This window comes from Hyperoodon ampullatus, assembly GCF_949752795.1.
Source record: "Hyperoodon ampullatus genome assembly, chromosome: 3".
Classification (NCBI taxonomy): Eukaryota; Metazoa; Chordata; class Mammalia; order Artiodactyla; family Ziphiidae; genus Hyperoodon; species Hyperoodon ampullatus.
In genome coordinates, this window is record NC_136916.1 from 13,353,112 (window position 1) to 13,375,999 (window position 22,888).

At 37.7% G+C, this 22,888-nt stretch overlaps 1 protein-coding gene across 3 annotated transcripts in view; it reads right to left on the reverse strand.

The window, feature by feature from the left end:
* The window catches only part of SPAG6 (sperm associated antigen 6), a gene marked incomplete at both ends in the record, with an annotated part of 75,827 nt that extends 53,636 nt beyond the window's left edge, over positions 1-22,191 (reverse strand). For all 3 annotated transcript variants that reach the window (XM_079699935.1, XM_079699934.1, XM_079699936.1), the window contains 3 exons: positions 2,663-2,829; positions 21,992-22,087; positions 22,167-22,191. In XM_079699935.1, coding sequence (XP_079556061.1) covers positions 2,663-2,829; positions 21,992-22,087; positions 22,167-22,191 — 288 coding nt within the window. The remainder of the gene's footprint in view (positions 1-2,662; positions 2,830-21,991; positions 22,088-22,166) is intronic.
* Positions 22,192-22,888: the final 697 nt, after the last annotated feature.

The following is a 22,888-nucleotide window of genomic DNA, read 5'->3' on the forward strand; positions in this document are numbered from 1 at the left end:
GAAAGCATTCTATTTACGCAGGCTAAAATAGTAAGATTCAATAAAAAATTATGTAAGAGAAAATACATCAAGTATACTTTAACATATTGTATCTCCAAAATCAGTATATATTGACAAGATAAGAAATATGCTATGTTAGTAATGATGTTTTGATTTGATATATTTCTTTAGTTTCTTAAATGTCAACATATACAGGCATTAAGATATCTGTTATAAAGTCTAATTTTACATGTCAGTAACCAAAAATCTCCTACTTTATTATAAAAATTAGAATAGTTTTAGAGTAGCTTCCCATAGATCACTTTCTCATAATTGTGGAAAAATAACGGTGACACATTTCTTGTCATTACCTTAAGCTAATTTGACTTTTTATATTGCAGAATTTTCAAATTCACACTTTACTGGGCATCAATAGTCAGTACTAACTACAGTGCCTAGAATATCACTCTCTGATCTCATTCCAAATCCCTAACTCTCTTCTCTCCCGAAATTCCCCACCAAAAGAATTACCCTTTAAAAAAAAACAAAAAAAAAGGAAGGAAAAGCAAAACCAGAGGACTTTGTACCTCATAAAGAAGATATTAAATCTCCTGTGAGAAGTGGGCTAAAGGCCTGGTGGGGGAAGGAGACAGAAGCCTGTGAATGATGCTTCACATTCTCACTTTCTCCTCACTTCTGCCCTAGGACTTTTTGTCTCTTTACAGCTAATGGGTACTCATTCACACTTAGAAAACTTCTGTTGAGAACCTTCTATGTGAGACACCAAACACAGACCCTGCCCTCAGAGAAGGAGCTAAAAGCCTAAGCATTTGATGATAGAAGGAATGCCTACAAGAAAAATAAAATTTCTGTAACTCCTCCCAGGGATAAGACAGTTATTAGCAAATTACTCTCCAACCTAAAAAAATAAGACACATTTTAAAACAATTAGGATTTTTTTTGGTAAATACACATAACATAAAATTTACTATTTTAATCATGTTAAAGTGTACAATTCAGTGGCATTTAGCGCATTCACAATGTTGTGCAACCATACCTATCTAGTTCTAGAATATTTTCATCCCTCCAACAAGAAACCTCCTACATGCTAAGCAGCCACTTCTCACTCCCTCCTCCCCCCAGCCTCTGGTAACCATTCATCTGCTTCCATCTCTATGGAGCTGCATATTCTGGATATTTCATATAAATGGAATCATACAACATGTAGCTTTGTCTGGCTTCTTTCTGTTAGCATAAAGTTTTCAAGGTTCACCCATGTTGTAGAGTGTATCATGAGTTCATCCCTTGTTATGACTGATAATATTCCATTGTATGGATACATAACATTTTGTTTATCTAGTCATTCTTTGGGCTATTGTGGATAATGCTGCTATGAACATTTGTGCACAAGTTTTGTTTGAACACCTGTTTTCAATTCCTTCAGAAACATAACTAGGAGTAGAACTGCTGGGTCATATGGTAATTATTGTTTAACTTGCTGAGGAAGTGCCAAACTGTTTTCCATAGCAGCTGCACGATTTTACAAAACTTCTCCACATCTTCACTAACACTCTTATTATTATTTTCCTTTTTTTCTTTCTCTTATTTTTTATGGCCATCCTAGTAGCTAGAGTGCTATCTCATTATGTTTGGTGTTTTTTTTTAAGATTTGATTTTATTTATTTTTGGCCGCATCGGGTCTTCATCACTGCGCGCGGGCTTCCTCTAGTTGCAGCGAGCAGGGACTACTCTTTGTTGCGGTGCACAGGCTTCTCATTGCAGTGGCCTCTCTTGTTGCAGAGCACGGGCTCCAGGCGCACAGGGTCAGTAGTTGTGGCTCGCGGGCTCTAGAGCACAGGCTCAGTAGTTGTGGCACACAGGCTTAGTTGCTCCGCGGCAATGTGGGATCTTCCCAGACCAGGGCTCAAACCCGTGTTCCCTGCATTGGCAGGCGGATTTTTAACCACTGCGCCACCAGGGAAGTCCCCCCCCTTTTTAAATTGTATTGTTTGTCCTTTGGTTACAACAAATAGGAATTTAATCTTAAAGATATGTCAAGAAAGATACATCCCTAGGTTATGATAAACTAGGAGGATAGAATGAACAGTCCAAGACCCTATGTAGAGGAAGATCCTTAACTATTGTTAGAAACATAGAGGGAACCAGACAGGATGAAAAAAACAATAGAGGTACTCTTATATGGCCCTTAAAAGGGCTGACATGCTTGCATCCTTGGAAAAAAATGCTTTGTCAAACCTTCCATTACATGTATTCTCTTTCCTTTTGGATGCTTCTCTCCCCCTTGCTTCAAAGCTGTCTCTTACATTGTCCATTAACCAGATTTCACCACTGTATATAACTTATTTGCCCAGGGCTCCATACACCTTTCTAAGACTGATCCTACAACTTGAATAAACCCGTGCTGAGAAATACTGCTTTATGTATAATTCCATTAAAAATTGTAATATGTTTTCTCCTTATATTAACAGCAATGGAGAAAAGCTGCCTATCAGCCCCAAAGTAAAATACCCTAAAAGTATTATTACATGCAGTTCAAAGAATTGAAGGTTGTATTAACATCCTAATAATTCTATGCCTACAAACTTGCAAACTATCAATTTTTTAAAAAAATCCAAAACAAACAAACAAAAAAACACATAACTTAGTTTTTAAAACTTCTTACATCCCGTTCTGCCAAGGAATAAACAAGCTGGGGAAGAATGTTGCCCTTCACGACTGCTTCTGCTAGGTCCTCATTATAACTAGCCAGTCTCCCCAGAGCCAAGGCAGCAGTCTGTTGAATTGTTGGAGCCACATCCAGAAGAAGAGGCCTCAGCAAAGACATTACACCTAAGTTATGAGAAAACAGAAATCAGCAAATTTTAAATTAAAAGGCAAGCATACCATTCAGCATATACGCAGATAGGAGAATTCAGGGGAATATATCAGTAAAACAACAACAAAATCATCCACTAAAAACTAAAAAACTAATGGGATATCAAGCAGCACCTAACTGGCTAAGGCACAGAAGAATACAACCTGTAATTATCAAAGTAGCAGCTTAGCATGGAAATAAGAAAGGCTTTGGAGAACCAGAGTTTAAATCCCTGATTTGGCAAACACTAGCTGCGTGACGTCATGAACGCAGAGAGAGGTTGTAAAGCACAAAGTAGAATGCCTACCTAGCACGTGGCAGGGAGGCAGGTGTTGGGGAGCTGGGTCCCTCCCACACAGCCTTTGCACATCCTATCTTTCAGGGCTCAGTTCAGTCCTTTCCTCTCAATCAAGTCTTCCGATGTTTTTTTCTCTGATTCCAACTGAACTTTACTTCAGGGCTAGGTGAGCTAGGAGGGCCATTTGGCTAGGGCCTCCCATTCATAAAGGGCTGCAAATTCAGATTTCTGACATTATCTCCAAATAAATCAATCACAATACTAGCTCTCATAATATTCATTCTAGGCTTGAATACATAGTAGGAATACCATCATAACAACAACAATAATAAAAGTAGCTTATATTATATATTATTTTGTGCATGCATTGTTTTAAGAACTTATTTTCCATATTAATTCACTGAACTCTCATAACAAACCTAGGAAGTAAGCCCTATTATCATGTCTATTTTACAGATGTAGAAATGGAGGCTGAGAAAGGTTAGGGAAATCCTCACACAGTGGTGGAGCAAGGTTAGCAATTCAGACATTCTTTTTTGATACTAAATAAGTAATATGTATGGAAAATTGAGGAGGTGGGGAAAAATGATTGCATTTGGGCCATTTTACTGGATACTTCCAACTCTGTATTAACTTTGCCTTACTATAAAATATGCAAAATAGTCAACTGCTATTTGTGCTTTAATGACGGTGTTTTAGTCTAAGATTACAAAAAAGGTAATGACGAGAGTTCAAACTAGAACAAGTTTAGAAATTTGACTTTCTAAACTTAATTTACAGCAGGCTATTCAACTTGATGTTATTACATCTTTTCTTTAAAAACATACCCCAGTGACCTATAAAAGCAAATACATATTACCAATATTCTTTTATAAGAATCCAGAAACATGTGAAATAGAAATAAAAGGAAAACATTTACAATAACATTTAGGATTAGACCAAAATAAGATAAATAGTACTACCAAATAACATAAGCAGAGAATAATGATGCTTATCACAGAAACATTTAATGATGAGACCTGTGGCTTTTCGCAGCTCCCAATTTCCTTTAGTGATCATTTTTACGTCTAAGTTGGTTTGGTTAGATCATTTTACAGAAGGCCACCATTGCAAGTCTGCATCCCACTCAGGCTGGTTAACTTTGCAGGCACATAAAGTGTGCCTAGGCCCCTCCTCAGGCCTAGGCCACAGCTCATGTTAAACAAATCAGCATGTCCATGTGCATAAGTGTTGCTTATATTATTCTCTATACTATTTACAGAGATAATTTCTGTAATATCTCACAACAAAAAGTTTAATGCACAGAATAAGGTATTAGAATGACTACCAAACGTTAACATGGGTTCCTTCTAGAAAGTTGAATCTAAAACAATTTGTTGATCTCTTCTTTGTAGTTGCTTTATTACTCAATTTAAGTTTTTTAACAGTGGTAAAATATACATAACATAAAAATTACCATTTTTACCATTTTGGGATGTACAATTCAGAGGCATTAAATACATTTACAATGGTGTGTAATCATCACCACTAGCTATGAACCATTAAACTGCTTTCCACAGTGGCTACATCATTTTACACTCCCACCAGCAAAGTACAAGTGTTTAAATTTCTCCCCATCCTCACCAACGCTTGTTATTTTTTTTTAGAATAACCATCCTAATAGGTTTGAAGTGGTATGTCCTTGTGGTTTGATTTTTATTTCCCTATCACTAGTGATGGTGAATGTGCTTATTGGTCATTTGTACATCTTCTTTGTTGAACTGTCCATTTAAGTCCTTTGCCCATTTTTTTAACTGGGTTGGTTTTTTTGTTTTTGTTCTTGAGTATAACTTGGTATTTTTTATAATGAATATGCACCATTTTAAATAAAACAAATCAATACAAATAGCTAAATTTGTTAACATATATTTAAAGTTTCATAATAAATAAGTTAATGAGGATGCTCAGAATAGTTTTAAGAGAATCACAAATATGTTTCATGTTATTTTTCCCTGATGATTCGGGTATTTCCTTTTCTCCTCACTTGATATAATTATGTGAAGGCAGTGGCTTATTGTCTTTTGAAATATAAATGGAAAATCAATCCATACTGGGTTATTCAACCTAGAATTTTGAATTAAACTGCAAGAACTCTGAACTTTTATGTTACGAATTTGAAGAATGAATTTGTCTAAGTTTATAATATTTCTTATTATATTATTATTTATTATTAGTTACTATATTTAGCTAACACACCACAAGTCTCCCAATGTTGGGTATTTTCAGTTTGCCGTTTTAGCAATAAGATATTTTACCCCCAAAGATGTATTTCACTTGTCCATATACTCAAAGGAATTTTCTGTTTTGTACATTTTCTCCTCCCTTTTTCTACTGCACCTGGCCCAGGAAAAATAAGGTCAATAAAATGACACACAATTCCTTTCCTTCTACTCCAGTATTCAAAATCCAATTTAGACTTCTATGCAGATGCTTCTGCTCTATCATATTCCTTTGTTCAGACAGTAAGAATTTTGAAAATTTTTAAACCTTTGAATATAAAAGTAAAAGCTAAAGTTTCCATTTAAAATATCTGTTTAAATAAGGTCATTCTGGGGCTTCCCTGGTGGTCCAGTGGTTAAGACTTTGCCTTCCAATGCAGGGGGTGTGGGTTTGACATCTGGTCGGGGAGCTAAGATCCCACATGCCTCACAGCCAAAAAAACCAAAACAAAACATAAGCAATATTGTAACAAATTCAATAAAGACTTTAAAAATGGTCTACGTCAGCAACTAAGCCCGTGCGCCACAACTACTGAGCCCTCGCGCCACAACTACTGAGCCCTCGTGCCATAACTACTGAAGCCCGTGCGCCTAGAGCCCGTGCTCTGCAACAAGAGAAGCCACTGCAATGAGAAGCCCGCACACCACAACAAAGAGGAGCCCCTGCTCGCTGCAACTAGAGAAAGCCCGCACTCAGCAACGAAGACCCAATGCAGCCAAAAATAAATAAATACATTTATTTTTAAAAATAAATAAACAAAATAAAAATGGTCCACATCAAAAAAAAATCTTAAAAAAAAATAATAAGGTCATTCTTACTAGAGAAAATATTACCCCAAATTTCTAGTCCTTGAATTGCCTCTTAGTGCTTCATAGTCCTCAATCCCCAGGGACATGTTTTTATCTCTTACATAGGCTAAGCACACCTTGTTATTCTAATTGCAGGTTTGTCCTAGATATACAGATAATGATGCAAAAGGAACTGAGGAAGGAAGGAAGGAAAGGCGGGAGGGAGAGAAGGAGGGAAAGAGAAGCATATATAACATAAAAAGAAAATTTTCCTTACTTGTCTGTCCATTAGGAATTCATGGTGATTGATCCTTGGTGAGTGAATGCATGAAAATGTAGAGTCCATAAGTTACAACAGTCTGAATTACCGCTACAATATCTGATAGACAAGGTCTCTAGTGAGCAGCTAATGACTCATTAGGGTCTCCACCGAAGGAGTCAACACGTACTAGCTAATATTGGGTTGGCCAAAAAGTTCGTTTGGGTATTTCCATAACATCTTACAGAAAAACCCAAACAAACTTTTTGGCCAACCCAATATTATATCTAATAGTAAATATTATTCCTGTATTATACTCTAATATCTATAAAACAATTCTGTTTTCTCTATATAAATTGATTAAATGGTGTGAAAATGTTTCTGAAATTTAACCTACAGGCTAAATCTTTACAATCTTCCCCACCCCCAACTTTATAGCTTTGAGTTTCTTTTCTGTATTTCTTGTTCCAGTGCCATACTGGAGACACTGCTTCTAATACTTACATTGTAATCCAGTTTTGCAAAAAACAACCTCGCTAATCCTACCCACCATCATTCATTCAAAAAATAGATCAAGGTTTACCGAGTGGCAAGAAATAAGACCTCATACATGAGTAAAGGCAGTTCATGCTCTCAAAAAACTAATAATCTAGTGTAAGAGATTATAGAATAGCCTCAAAATAATCACAACTCTTTCCCTTAATTCCTTTTAATACAACATAGGCCTAATCACTTTAATTTTGCATGCCAATTGCATATGTAAGTCAGGAAAAAAAGGTCAAACATTTCTAAAGACAAAAAAATAACTCACTCATTCTCATATTACATGTGTATAATTTATATAGATATTACTTTAATCTGAGGTGTTTTATAAAGATATTTAACATCTCAACTTTGTTCCATTAAAAACAATTCTTTGGGTTCATTTAAGTCATAGTAAAGATTTCTGATTGCCCTGGTTACTTTTTTGTTTTGTTTTGTTTTGTTTTAATTGTGGTAAAATATACATAGCATTAAATTGATCATTTTAACCATTTAAAGTGTACAATTCAGTGGCATTAAGTACAGTCATAATGTTGTGCAACCATCACTACTGTCATTTCCAGAACTTATTCATCATTCCTAACAGACACTCTATACCAATTAAACAATAACTCCCCATTTCCCCCTACCCCCAGCCTGTGATAGTTTCTATTCTGTTTTCTGTCTCTATTATTTTGCCTATTTTAGATACTTCATATAAGTGGAATCATACAACATTTGTCCTTTTTCATCTGGCTTCTTTCACTTAGCATAATGTTTTTAAGGGTCATCTGTATTGCAGCATGTATCAAAATTTCATTCCTTTTTAAGACTGAATAATATTCCATTGTATGTATATACATTTTGTTTGTCTATTCATGTGTTGATAGACATTTGGGTTGTTTCCACCTTTAGGTTATTGTGAATAATGCTGCTGTGAACAGTGGTGTACACATATCCATTTGAGTCCTTGCTTTCAATTCTTTTGAGTATATACCTGGGAGCGGAATTGCTGGACTAAATGATAATTCTATGCTTAACTTTTTGAGGAACCACCAAACTGTTTCCACAGTGATGGCACCCTTTTACATTGCCACCAGCAAATTACAAGAGTTCCAATTTCCCCACATCCTCACCAATATTTTGTTGTTGTTTATAACAGCCATCCTGATGGGTGTGAAGGGGTATCTCACTATGGTTTGATTTGCATTTTCCAATGACTAGTGATATTGAGCTACTTTTCATGTGTTTATTGTCTGTTTGTTTATCTTCTTTGAAGAAATATAATTGATTTAAATCTTCTGCACATTTTTGAAGTGGATATTTTGTTGGTGGTGGTTATAGTTCTTTATATATTCTAAATATTAAGTTCTTATCAAATATATGCTTTGCAAACATTTTCTCCCATTCTCTGAGCTGTCTTTTCACTCTCTTGATAGTGTACTTTGAGGCCTCTCCTTGTTTCTTAGACTTAAAATGAATATTTTTTACTTTCCAGTTTTATTCAAAATTATCACAAACATAAAATATGTTAAAGATTTGTTACAAATTTTACAAAGCTTTAAAATTTTAAACTCAAACAATACGTTTTATTTTAATCTAAAACTACTTTCCATGTATCCATTTACTATGAAACTGCTACTACAGTTCATTCAAGTTTTGGAAGAAGTAATTTCTGCATACTCAGCAAAGGATTCACCCTTAACCGTCAATGTCAACGTTACTCAGGCATTCTGTTGGGGCCCAATTAAAATATGAAAGAAACTTCGTGCTTTAGAAATAGAAGGAATCTTGCCCTACTTACTACCTGACTGCCTATGCTGAGAGACAACAGACTGAGGTGGTTAATAGCATGTATCTGGAGGGAGATTGTTTGGGTTCAAATCTGGGCTCTTGGGCTTCCCTGGTGGCACAGTGATTGAGAGTCCGCCTGCCGATGCAGGGGACACGGGTTTGTGTCCCGGTCTGGGAAGATCCCATATGCCGCGGAGCGGCTGGGCCCGTGAGCCATGGCCGCTGAGCCTGCGCGTCCGGAGCCTGTGCTCCGCAACGGGAGAGGCCACAACAGTGAGAGGCCCGCGTACCGCAAAAAAAAAAAAAAAATCTGGGCTCTGCCACTTCCTGGCTGTGGGGCCTCAGCGAGATTACTTAACTACTCAGTTTCCTCATTTGTAAAATGGTGACAAATTCTAGGACCACCTTATAAAGCTGTTGTGAGAATTAAAATGAGCTAAAATTTCTAAAGTGCTAGGAAGATTATCTAGGACAAAATAAACACCAGTTGGATGCTTGATAAATAAAAGTGCTCTAAAGGAATCAATTCCCTATGTTGACCATATTTTTCATCAACATTGTATTATTATTAACATAGATGACTCATTAATCAATCAGTACCTTACACTGTAATGGAGAAATATTTAAGGTCGCATGGCCCCACAAACTGAGCCTTTTCTACGATGTATTTTAGAATTACTATGGCATGAATAGCTCATTCACCATTCATTTAAGAAATATTAAGAATCTACAATGTGTTAAAACACAATTGTCCCTGACCTCAAGGAACTCATAAAGGGGTCATGAGAGATAAACAACACATTATGATGTGTGCAACTAAAGGAGTACAGGATGCTCTGCAAAAACACAGTAGAGCATCTGACCCAGGCTTTGAGGGACAGAGGGAAGGTGCAAAGGCTAATTGACATCTGAATTGAGATCTGAAGGCTCTCAGGCAGATTGTCTGCTGAAAAAATTGGAAGGCGTAGGGATTGGAGAGAACTCCAACCAGAAGAAACTGTATAAATGAAGCTCAGAACCAAAAAGAGTTTGATATGATGACAAAACTGAGAATACTGTTTGACTTTAGTACAAGAGAGGAGAGAGGAATTGGAGAAAGAAGCCTGAGATTAACAGAGACAAAAGTCCTGAAGGGTCCAATGAACTGTTTTAAGGATTCTAAATTTAATTTGAGCATTAATGTCAGTGCAGTGACAGATCAGATTTGCACTTTGTAAAGAAGGATCTCAGATTACACTGGGGAGAAAGGATGAAAAGAGAGAAGACCACTTAGGAAGCTATTATAGGAACCTAGGCCAGATGTGAAGATAGCCAGGAGTACAGTGATGGCAAAAGGGAAAGAGAAAAGTGAAAGGTCTAAGGAGATATTTAAAAGACAAACTGATTATTGTGAAGAAGACGGAGGAATCACTGATACTTCCCAGTTTCTGGCTTGGACAAGGGATGCATGATTGTTGCAGACTGTTGAAGAAGCCATGATAAATCTATACTGGTCTGAAATGTGAAGTGGGAGGGGTGACGTGGCAAGGGATAAAGCTGGAGAGGTTGGTTGGGGCCAGATAAGTTTAGCTATAGGTTAAATGAAGATTTTTGTGATGTTGTTCTAAGAGAAATGGGAAGCTATGGGGAGCTTTATTGTTTGCACTACTCATTCTCAGGGAGGTAAATAAATGAAAATAAAGACTTTGAATAATTCCCAGGCCCACCATGTATGGCTGGGCAGGCTGCATACTGCACAAATCCAGGCGATGCCATTCACGTAGATCATGATATAACTGGCATTCCCGAAGTTGTGCAAAGCACAGTAGCCATCCTTGATATTTATGTGGTTCTCTATTTTATGTGAATAAATATCTTACCTCCTCAGTATAATAATGAACATCTCTAGAGCAGTGCTTATGTTTTACACTTTTCTTCTGTTTCTCAAATTACCTAGCACAGTTCTGAACGCACATCTAACTCTTATTGAAACACTTTGTGGTCCTGATTCTAGAGACCACTATCCACTTGGATTTTACTATTACAAGCACTACCTACTCTCCTATCACAGAGTAATTCCAATTACACTCATCAGCTTTCCTCTGATTTTAGTTTTTTTACTTCTTTAACAAGTTATTACATTTACATGTCAATATTTTTACTGAAGCAAGTTTTATGACACTGATGAGTTTTAAAGCATGTTCTCGTTTTCCTTCACTGGTCATTTTTCACTTGAAAATATTTGTGTTCCTCCCTTGCTTTTCTTTAGAGAAGAATTTTCAGGGCTTGATTTGATTTCTTTCATCCTCTATGATTATATACCTCTGGCCACTATTCTTTCATTTGATTAAGAATTAGTAAGTTTTGCAGAAAGATAGATCAATGGAACAGGATAGAAAGCCCAGAGATAAACCCACGGACATATGGTCACCTTATCTTTGATAAAGGAGGCAGGAATGTACAGTGGAGAAAGGACAGCCTCCTCAATAAGTGGTGCTGGGAAAACTGGATAGGGACATGTAAAAGTATGAGATTAGATCACTCCCTAACACCATACACAAAAATAAGCTCAAAATGGATTAAAGACCTAAATGTAAGGCCAGACACTATCAAACTCTTAGAGGAAAACATAGGCAGAACACTCTATGACATAAATCACAGCAAGATCCTTTTTGACCCACCTCCTAGAGAAATGGAAATAAAGACAAAAATAAACACATGGGACCTAATGAAACTTAAAAGCTTTTGCACAGCAAAGGAAACCATAAACAAGACCAAAAGACAACCCTCAGAATGGGAGAAAATATTTGCAAATGAAGCAACTGACAAAGGATTAATCTCCAAACTTTATAAGCAGCTCATGCAGCTCAATAACAAAAAAACAAACAACCCAATCCAAAAATGGGCAGAAGACCTAAATAGACATTTCTCCACAGAAGATATACAGACTGCCAACAAACACATGAAAGGATGCTCAACATCTTTACTCATCAGACAAATGCAAATCAAAACTACAATGAGATATCATCTCACACCAGTCAGAATGGCCATCATCAAAAAATCTAGAAACAATAAATGCTGGAGAGGGTGTGGAAAAAAGGGAACCCTCTTGCACTGCTGGTGGGAATGTGAATTGGTACAGCCACTATGGAGAACGGTATGGAGGTTCCTTAAAAAACTACAAATAGAACTACCATATGACCCAGCAATCCCACTACTGGGCATATACCCTGAGAAAACCATAATTCAAAAAGAGTCATGTACCAAAATGTTCATAGCAGCCCTATTTACAATAGCCCAGAGATGGAAACAACCTAAGTGTCCATCATCAGATGAATGGGTAAAGAAGATGTGGCACATATGTACAATGGAATATTACTCAGCCATAAAAAGAAACAAAATTGAGCTATTTGTAATGAGGTGGATGGACCTAGAGCCTGTCATACAGAGTGAAGTAAGTCAGAAAGAGAAAGACAAATACCGTATGCTAACACATATATATGGAATTTAAGGGGAAAAAATGTCATGAAGAACATAGGGGCAAGACAGGAATAAAGACACAGACCTACTAGAGAATGGACTTGAGGATATGGGGAGGGGGAAGGGTAAGCTGTGACAAAGTGAAAGAGCGGCATGGACATATATACACTACCAAACGTAAGGTAGATAGCTAGCGGGAAGCAGCCGCATAGCACAGGGAGATCAGCTCGGTGCTTCGTGACCGCCTGGAGGGGTGGGATAGGGAGGGTGGGAGGGAGACGCAAAAGGGAGGGGATATGGGAACATATGTATATGTAGAACTGATTAAATTTGTTATAAAGCAAAAAAATAAAAATAAAAAAATAAAAAAATAAAAGAATTAGTAAGTTTTGGTATCACATATCTATTTGTCTTGCTTTCTGTGAAACACTTTTTCACTGCCATAACTATAAAGTCAATTATGATTTTAGGTGCTATATCCCTTACAACATGCAAAGATCCTTATAATTTATTTAAATTGTCAGAGTGAATCACAAAATGTATATATAGTTTTTTTTACATAAAATTCAATTGTAATCATAAATGATTCAAGAAGCTCTTATGATCAAGGGTAATATATTTCCTCCTTTTAAATTTATTCTCATTAACTTCAGTATCCTCTGAATTTTGTTTGGTGATTCACTGTCAATTCAGTCGTTTGTGAGTGAAGGACTACCACACCTGACATGTCACTGTTGAGTGCGGAGGAGTGAGAGGAAGATGAGACAGAGATCACTGACCCTCTCACTGGTAGCCAGCAACTCTTCTAAGAGGGCAAGGAAGCACAGTATGTATTCACTTATTTAACACATACTTCTAGAGCATCACCAGACACTCCTCTAAAAAAATCTACAAATATTAACCCATTAATCCTCATTACAATCCTACCAGGTAGATGCTATTTATAGCTCGGGAGTCTATGCCCTCCTATTTCTCCAATATCAGTCAGCCCATTTACCAATGAAAACTGGCCTCTGTGCTAGGTTTAGAATGCATACCATCTGTTGAATTCACATGATTCTGCCATTAACGTTACTGTAGGTCTCTTCCATGATTACTGTATTAAACCGAAATTCCATTGATTTCTCCAGTGCACCTGTGACTCTTGACTAGGTCACTGCCACCACCGTCTATATGTGAGATTTATACTGAGTATGTAGACCATAAAAGTTATGGCAAGTTCAATTTACATGATACTTCAGATAAAAATGATTAGAACTTACGTGTTTATAGTTACATGAAGAAATATAAAATGGGCTTTTAACATAGTTTTCAAATGAACATGTAAGTTCCACATATCCAAGCCTTTATTTTCATTTCAGATCTCTCTCCTGAGCCCCAGAGCCCTATCTATCCAAACTGCTTGCCAGAGTCACTGGCACATAGATCTCCCAGACACACTTCAACCTCAGCACTGTTACAGAGTGAAATCGCCATTTCCCCGAGCTGTTTGTATCCCTTCTCCATTAATGAAGAGTGCTAATTTGCCTAAGTAACCAGAAGCCTTGGAGTCATTTTGTTTGTTTCTTTGTTTCTTTCTAAAAGTCATTTTATTGTGAAAGCATGAAGGACTGCCTTTCATCAGGCAACAAGTTTGCCATTCCAAAGCTGTTTCAACATTTATTGAGTGCCTATGTTGTGCTGGACCCTCTGCCAGGTGGAGGGCTGTAACAATTTTTAAAAACAATTTTATTGAACTATACTTAATTTACAATGTCGTGTTAGTTTCTAGTATACAGCAAAGTGATTCAGATGTGTGTGTGTGTGTGTGTGTGTGTGTGTGTGTATCCCTGTGCTATACAGTAGGACCTTGTTGTTTATCTATTTTATATATAGTAGTTTGTATCTGTTAATCCCAAACTCCTAATTTATCCCTCCTCCACCCTCTTTCCTCTTTGGTAACCATAAATTTGTTTTCTATGTCTGTGAGTCTGTTTCTGTTTTGTAGTTTTGTAAATGTGTTCATTTGTATCATATTTTAGATTCCACATATAAGTGGTATCATATGGTATTTGACTTTCTGTCTGGCTTACTTCACTTAGTATGATAATCTCCAGGTCCATCCATGTTGCTGCAAATGGCATTATTTCATTCTTTTTTTATGCCTGAGTAATATTCCATTGTATATATATACCACATCTTCTTTATCCATTCATCTGTCTATGAACATTTAGGTTGCTTCCATGCGTTGGCTATTGTGAATAATGCTGCTGTGAACACTAGGGTACATGTATCTTTTTGAATTAGAGTTTTCCTTGGAGTCATTTTGAACTCCTCTCTCTCCTCACCTGCACCTGCCAGCCCCCTTCTACTAAGTCACAAGTCCAGCAGACCTCTTATCCAGCATGACTGCTATAGCAAAAATGGATACCTGGTCTTCCCGATCCTGTTTCAATCCCCTCCAATCTATTCTCCCCACTACTGTGAAAATCATCTCCCTAAAACACAAAATGAATCCCTCCATCCCTCTAGTTAAAACTTTTCAATGGTTTTCTATCAATTTTAGGATAAATCCAAACTTCAGATGAGGTCCTTCATAATTAGGGCTATTTTCCTCTCCAGCCACTGACTTGCCTCTCTCCTGTCCTACTACCCCAATAAGTTCCAGCCATACCTAAACATCTGCCTTTTCTATCAAGTACCATCTTTTCTCTTGCCTATTTGCCTTTGCACATAATGTTCCCTCTACCCAAATGCAGTTTTCCTCTCCCATTTCTTCATCTAGCTAACTCCTAAGAAATTCAGCACAGATAACACCTCCTCCTAAAAGTCTCCCATGACCAGCACCCCTCATTCCTAAAACTTAGTTAGGTACCCTTCATATGTGTTCCATATGTCTATATATCAGACACTTATCAAAAAGTATGTATTTATATATCTCACCATTAGCAAATAAGCTCCTTACGGGCAGAGTCTATGCCTTCAATTTTTGCATGACCAGCATCTAAGCATGTATCTGGCACTTGGACACTCAGTAAATGTTGAATGATGAACGAACAAACTCTGAAAATTAATATGCAATTTTCTCTTTTTAGGTAAATTTTAGTTAAAATAACAAAATGGATAACGTGCTCATAGTTCTTTTGTTAGGTACACGAGGTCAGGTACATAAGTGTCATTATTATAAATTCATAAAGCTTTAAGGAACTCAAATGGGTCATTTAAACTATCCCCTCACCTAAAACCAACACACATACATATAATTCTATTTTAATTTAAAGCCTTCTAGAGAGCTGCAAATTTTAAATTAGTTCTGTCTTCTTCTGTCAATGTGTTTTCTCTTTTACAATATATACCTATTACACCCATCTTCCTGGAGAAGACTGGAATGTTTAGGAATGGGGTCAGTATAGAGAATAAAGAGGACAGTTCTAAAAGGACTGTCTGCTCCAAGAGGTTTCATGGGTAATATCTGAAGGGAAACTTTTGGAAGGCAATCAGTTCAAAAATCTATCTTCAGATGAAATTCTTTGTTTTAATCATACTCTACCTAGTTTACTTTTTTTTGAGATAGTTTACTCTAAAAGATACGGATACAAAGATAATAATTAAGAGCCATGGAGTGGAGACGGAGGCTGGTTATTTTTTAAATCAGAAATATAGTGATAGTTGCTACAGCTGAACTCTGAACATAGCACTGAGTTTTGTGGCAGCAAAAATAGAACGAGAACCACTTTGTGAAATAAAAGGAAGCAGGAACAATTTTTTTTTCCTGAAATCATACCTAGGCCTGACTTGAAACACAATAGTTTATAAAAGATTGGTTGGATAAAAGAGTATATCTTTGTATTAAAAAATTTAACAGCAAAATGGACATCTTCAATGATAGGTTTTTAAAGTTATGGGAAAGTCTAAGTATCTATTTTTAAATAAGCCCTCAAAAAAAAAAGAGGGACTTTTAGAATTATTAGACTAATTCTACAAAGACATTTTAATAGAAAACTAATGTAATCTAGTCTACTTACATAATATAATAGTGATTCTAACTTGACACAGAGATACAACTTAGAATATATGGAAAAGTGGAGAGAGATCATTTCCTTTGGAGACACATGCACACATACACAAGCACAAATATCATTTGTTTTCACCTAGATTTTTAAACAGAACTTGAATAAACAATAAATTTAAAATTAAGCCACCCTTATAATAGAAAACTGGGGTGTATGGCAAAACCAATACTTCACTTTGAAAATTAGGGAAGTCTGACCTGTGTTCAAATGGGCCATTCCACCCACTACAAGACAAGGCCAATTTGTTTTCTCAAGGTATGGCCCTGGATTTCTCCTAGGGCCAGTAAATCTACTCAGTAGAAATCCCAAAGTTCTGCCCCCAATGAACATGGAAGAAAAGCCCTTCACACCAAGTGTGATTAAATAAAGAACAAGGGAAGTGTTGAGTATACACTCACATCAACCAACCAACAAATATCAAGGGCCTCCCTCTTCACTGTACTGTACCTCACATGTTCTCAGAAAACCCAGGAGAGCAGGCAGTCAGTCACAGGGCAGCTGGCCTCCCTGGGCCCTGAGGAAGTCTCTTGGGCACTCTTCCTGATAACAGCAGGTCTCAGTCCAACAACTCTCTCAAGTACTCTATTGGTTCTCAACTTCCAGTGGATTACACACTTTCCCCAGGTGATTTTAAAGAGCTTCTGGTTTGATAAGACTTTCCTTAGAAGCCAGAGGAAACCAGAAGGTCTTCTAGAGCTCTGAGGCCAGTTTAAGCCCTAAATACAACTTCCACTCCCTCAAACCTCCAGGTATTTACCAATTAAAGTTAGTCCTCTGCATCTGGGCCTCCACTCAAGATCCCATAATGGTACTCAACGAGACCTCAAAAGCAGCTATGCACAATTACTGGACAGTCACTGGTACCCAAAGGCCTAAACAGATGACTTGTTTTAACAGTTAACACTGAGGTTTATCTGGAACTCCTAGAACATCTAGGAATAGTTTCCTGATACCCCTGAGGTAACACAGAAAGAGCACAAGGTCAGACAGCAATTAAGAAACAGGTCCTAGCCCCAGATTGGCCACTAACTCACTTTGTGATGAGGGCAATTACCCAACCTTCTTTGGGCTTTAACCACAGTGAACAAGATACCTTACCTGAGCTGTTACAAGAATCTAATCTTCTAAGAGATGTGAAAACACTTAGAAAAATAATTACTCCTTCCTTCATTCTATTTAAACATGTTGAACATCTGCTCTATGCTAAGCATTATGCTAGACGTGAAATTTACATCTGGTAGAGAAAGCAGAAACTAAACCATTACAGTTGTGACAAGGACTATGAAAGAGAAATATTAGAAGCAGGGAAAGATAAATCAATAAACTCAACCCGCTGGGAGGGCTCAAGGAAGGTTTCCCTGAGGAATCAACATCTGAACAGAGCCATAAAGAATGAGTAGGAATTAATCAGGCAAAGAAGTGTAGGAAAAGGTTCTAGTAGTCAGAGGAGCAAAGGTCTTGAAAAAACATTCAACGAATGTAAAGTGCTTTTAGGAAACACTTAAATAACTTTTCAAAAACATTTAATCTGTGACATTAAAATGTAACCCCACAATCTGCCATTTCAAAAACCCACTCTTACAGGTTTATCTACAGCTTGGATTTTTCTTTTTAGTCATCAAACTTTTCCTAAGAAAACAGTGAGATCCCAGCCCTGGTTGCATTATTTTCTACTTATGTACCAATGCTTAGAAAACAAAACAGATAAATGTCCATGTAGGAACAACAATTTGGGACACAGAATAAAATTCTGAAAAATCTTGTTTTTAGGACGTATTGGTAGGTGCATAAAAATTCAGAATTTTTATAGTTCCCTGGAACATTTTCCACTTAAGTATATGGGGAAAAAAAGAAAGAAAGAAAGAAAGAAAAAGCCCTCTATCCCTACCCTATCCTTAAAAAAAAAAAGTCAGTGCTTTGAATTAATTATCATACATTCAGAAGTATGACTCATTTTATATTGGCAAATACATCAAATTTAAAGGGCATAATTGGTTAAGTTTTCTGAAGTTGCTTTACTAATTATCTTTTCAGTTCTAATATCCTTTGGAACAATAGTCTTTGTAGAAGAATCATGGTATTGTACATGTACCTCCCAGGATGTGTTTTAAATACATTATAAATGTTTACTACAGGCTTTTCCTTCTCATAGCAAATTGAAGTTCTAGATCATTAATATGAAGATTTTCACCCTGCCCCAGACACATGCAATTTAAAATCATTTTATGTCAACATATATTACTTATTTTCTTGAATTATGAACCAAATAAATTGCCTCAATTTGCAAATTAGCTTCATACAGGTGCTTATTTAAAGTGATAGGCAAACTTTTCTATTCCTACTCTTCTGAAAATGTGCATAACTATGATTTGCCATGTTTACTGTTTGGCTATATATAGGTTACAAGCAAAATATTACAAAGTATTATTTTAAACTTTATCCCCACTTTTCTTATATAAATAGCTGCTTCAGAAGAAGTTTATTTCGTGCAGCTAAGCAGTTTAAAAGTCATGTTCTTCGGGCTTTTACTGGCTTATTTTAAAAGACCTTCTAAACAACCAAAGAGTGGCCTGGTACTCCAATATACCACAAAACACCTTTCTTATATTTTATAATTAAACAACCACCTCCAATTGCTGAAATTCCACAATTGGTACAAGTAACGATGTATTATCACTACCATTGAAGTCATGTGTTATTATTCAAAGAGAGGAAGTATCCAAATTCATTTTTAAATAGCTGCAAGATGTAATGGCTCAAACATACAGGGTTTGAGGGAGCATAAAGAGATTTTATAACAAACATTAAACTTTTTAATGTTTTCATGTATGTCCTTTTGATTTAGAAGGAACAAAATCTCAGTGAGGAAAAAAAAAACCTCTAGGTTATAGACACATTGTACACAGTTCTTTCTAGTAACAATTTTGAGTGGAACTCAAACTTATTTTTGTCCAAATACTCTGAAGAAGATATCTTGCAACATTCTGTTTTATAATTACTTTGGACATATTTAATAGAACAGATTCTCTCATTAGCACATCAAAAACACAATGAGAAAGATCAGAGATTTTAAATGAAATAAAACTTCATTGATAACTTTCACCTTTAAGATTCCTTTCACACTGAATGAATTTTAAAATTCTAAACTGATTTATCATGATACCTATATGGAAACTTTTTTTCACATTATTTTGGATCTATGATACATATTTATTTAAACAGTTTATTAGGGGAGACAAGTGAGAAAACAAAACAAAACCCTCCCAGGTATGCAGACAGTATGTCAAAGTCAGGAATAAAATGCACTGGTATCTTATGATACCAAAATGAAGTCACTTGACTGAAAAAAAAAAAAGCTTGATCAAAATATATACTTTATGAAAAAAATATATATATATACTTTATGACACATACTGTGGCTCATTCAAAAGTATTTTTAAATCCATGGTGATGTTTTAAAAATAAACCATTTAAATGGTTAAGTTGACTATTAAGAGAAGTTTTCATAACAAAGCTTACAGGGTTTTTTAAATTAAAAGAATAAATATATTGGAATACTCATCTGTCCCTATTTAAAGTTATTAAAGGGGGGCTTAAGTTGAATTTAGATAATATGAAATACATTAAAATAAGTTCCTCAGGGGAAAGAAAAATCTTACCATTCCATCAAGATATTAGGCAAGTGCAGATAACTTCAAAACATTAAGTTATATTCCTTTTGTATTCCATTCCTTCATAAGCCAGACCATAAGTGGAAATAGATGGCTATTTAAGAATGCCATACCTAAGTCACTTATACTTTGATGATGACTTAGCTTGTTTGGATTGATTAAATTCCACAATATATTCTACATTGTATACTTATGGGAAGAGATAATCTGTCACTATTACACTAAAACATGATATTCTGTATCTTAAGAGTTATCTGTACATCCATATTTCAGTATCAAATTTATAAAAGAATGTCAATCATTTTCCCTTTTTAAGAAATCATGTTTTAGTTTAGCTGTATACATACTGTCCAGAAAATTAAATATTTGTAAATAGCAAGTGTCCATTCATGAAGGCCACTGAGTAGGACTGAAAGGGAAAAAAAATCCAAAAATAAGCACATTCAAAAAATGTAATATGCTCTAATGAAGTTAACATGGTCAGTATATATGAAACTCTGTGTGTCCAGCACTGTTCTGGGCACTTTGAGTATACGTGCGTGCATACAAGCACACACACACGTGCAGAAGAAAGAAGATGAATTCACATGAAACAACGGTAGAGCAAAAGACTATCAACTTTGAAATTTTCAAAATGGAGAACAGATTAATGGTTGCCCAGGGTTAGGAACAAGAGCGAGATAGGTGTGGCTATAAAAAGGCATCACAAGGGATCCTTGTAGTGATGAAAGTAGTACCTTGACAACAGTGGTGATGGATACACACGGTATAAAATTGTATAGAACTAAACACACATACACTTAAAGTACAAGGGAAACTGAAAAACAAACTGATGCATTTTTATCAATGTCAATATTCTGGTTGTGATATACTACAGTTTTGAGGTACATTAGCTCTGTATATTATTTCTTACCACAGCATGTAAATCTACAATTATCTCAAAATTAAGTTTTTTAAATGATTATAAAATACACTTTCCCTATTCTAAATACATCCCCCTCCCAAAATAAAAACATGCAATAATGAACACCAGAATCCCTCCCAGTGACAAAAGAAATTGCCAGCTAGGTGCAGTAGTAATTCCCTTCAAAGAAACCCAGAGTAAACATTATGTCTAAACATTCTTGCCCTGAAAATATGTTCTGAATTTTCTTCAAATCCGTGTTAATTTAATGAGTTTTAAAGATCACATCCCATAAATTGAAGATTTCTCATGACACAGTAGCAATAAAATTCTACCTTCAGATGGTGGTGGACTCATCCTTAATCAGAGACAGAGACAGAGGTGGGGGTGGGTACGACCATTTTCTTCTCTGTTTATGTTAAAAGATAAGAAGCAAATCACACACACAGGCACACACTCTTCCTCTCCCTGTAGAGTGTACATGAGTTCGGATCGAGACGTGGAATAAGAGCACCACAAGGATTTCTCAAAGCTAGGTCTCTGCCTACTTGGAATCTCTTGGGAAATATTCAAGCATATCTTTGCTCTTTCGCTAATGCAAGACAAGAAATAACGGGTCAACTGCTCTGGAATTCCTTTGGTGTGAGAAAGTCAAGTCGAAGATGATCAAAGGCAGGGCATCCGGATAAAATGGGTCTGATTAGGGTAGATTCAGACAACCTGACATTTGCTTGGTTGCGATAAAGATGGAAATAGGGACGTCGGGTCCCTGGCACACCAACCTGGAAACTTGACCCGCTAAAGAGACAGAACGCTTCTACAGCCTCCGCGGTGGATTGGAGGAATTTAGGGACGCTGTCCTCCTGTCCCCATCCTGCCGCTCCCCAACAGCTCAGCCGGCTGGGGAGCGGGGCGACGGGGACCCGGGGCGAGGCGAAGCCAGGGGACACTGGGCGACGAGGGGCAGGGGATACGGGGTGAGGGGCGAGGCAGGGCCAAGGACCCAGGGAGACTAGGAATGGAGGTGCGGGGCGAAGCCGGGACAGCAAGGGACGCGGGGCCGGGGTGCGGGGCGACGGGCGAGGCGAGGTCAGGGGCGTGGAGCGACGCGAGTGCGAGGTGAGGGCTCACCCGCGTTTTGCAGCGTCTCGCTGTTCTGCGGTCTGGTCGCCAGCTCCGCCACCATCTGCACGAATTGGGTCCGGGCTTTCCGGTACTCCTCGAACCCTGCGGGGAGAGACACGCTGGAGCGGGCCGCCCGCGGCCCCCGGGCCCCGCCGCCCCCCGTCGGGGCGCCCGGACCTACCTTTCAGCACCTGCCTCTGACTCATGGCGCCCTCGCCACCAACTAGGCGGCGCCCGGCTCGTCCGCGCCCAGCCTGCGAGTCCGCGGAGGGGGCGACCGCGGGGACCGCTCGGACTCCGACGGGAGCCAGGTCTGTGTACCCGCGTCTCCCGGGCAACCGACCGGAACCGGAACGTGGCCCTCTCGCGTCAACGGCCGTCCCGGGCGTGACGTCAGGGCGCGGTGCTCGGGCGCCCCGTGCGCGGTCGGCGTCCACCAGGGAGCTCAGCCTGCGCTACTTCCCCGACGTGCGGAGCTCGCCCGGCGGCCGCGGGAGCCGTGCGCCGTCGAGGGTCACACCCTATGGGCACAAGGCGTCTGCCAGGAGGTCAGGGAGTTTCACAGACCGAACACGGAGGGAGCCCCACGCGCCCAGGAACCTGGTTCCAAGTGCGGCGAGACAAGCAAACTGCTACGATGGAGTCGCCTGGGCTTCGACGGTCGAGAAAAATCTCACATAGGACACTGTGTAGTCTGATAAATACATTACCGTCAGTACAACCTTAAAGTCAAATGTTTTCCCCTTTAGTCCAGATTTTATATACCCGGCAGTTCAGGTTTCAGGATTCCTGGAGGGTCAAGACAACTATGGTCATACATTTAATTATACTGTATTGATAGCATTTAATAAGCACTCCTAGAGATTCAGTGAGAAAAGCAGACGAGGAAACAATATGATAAAA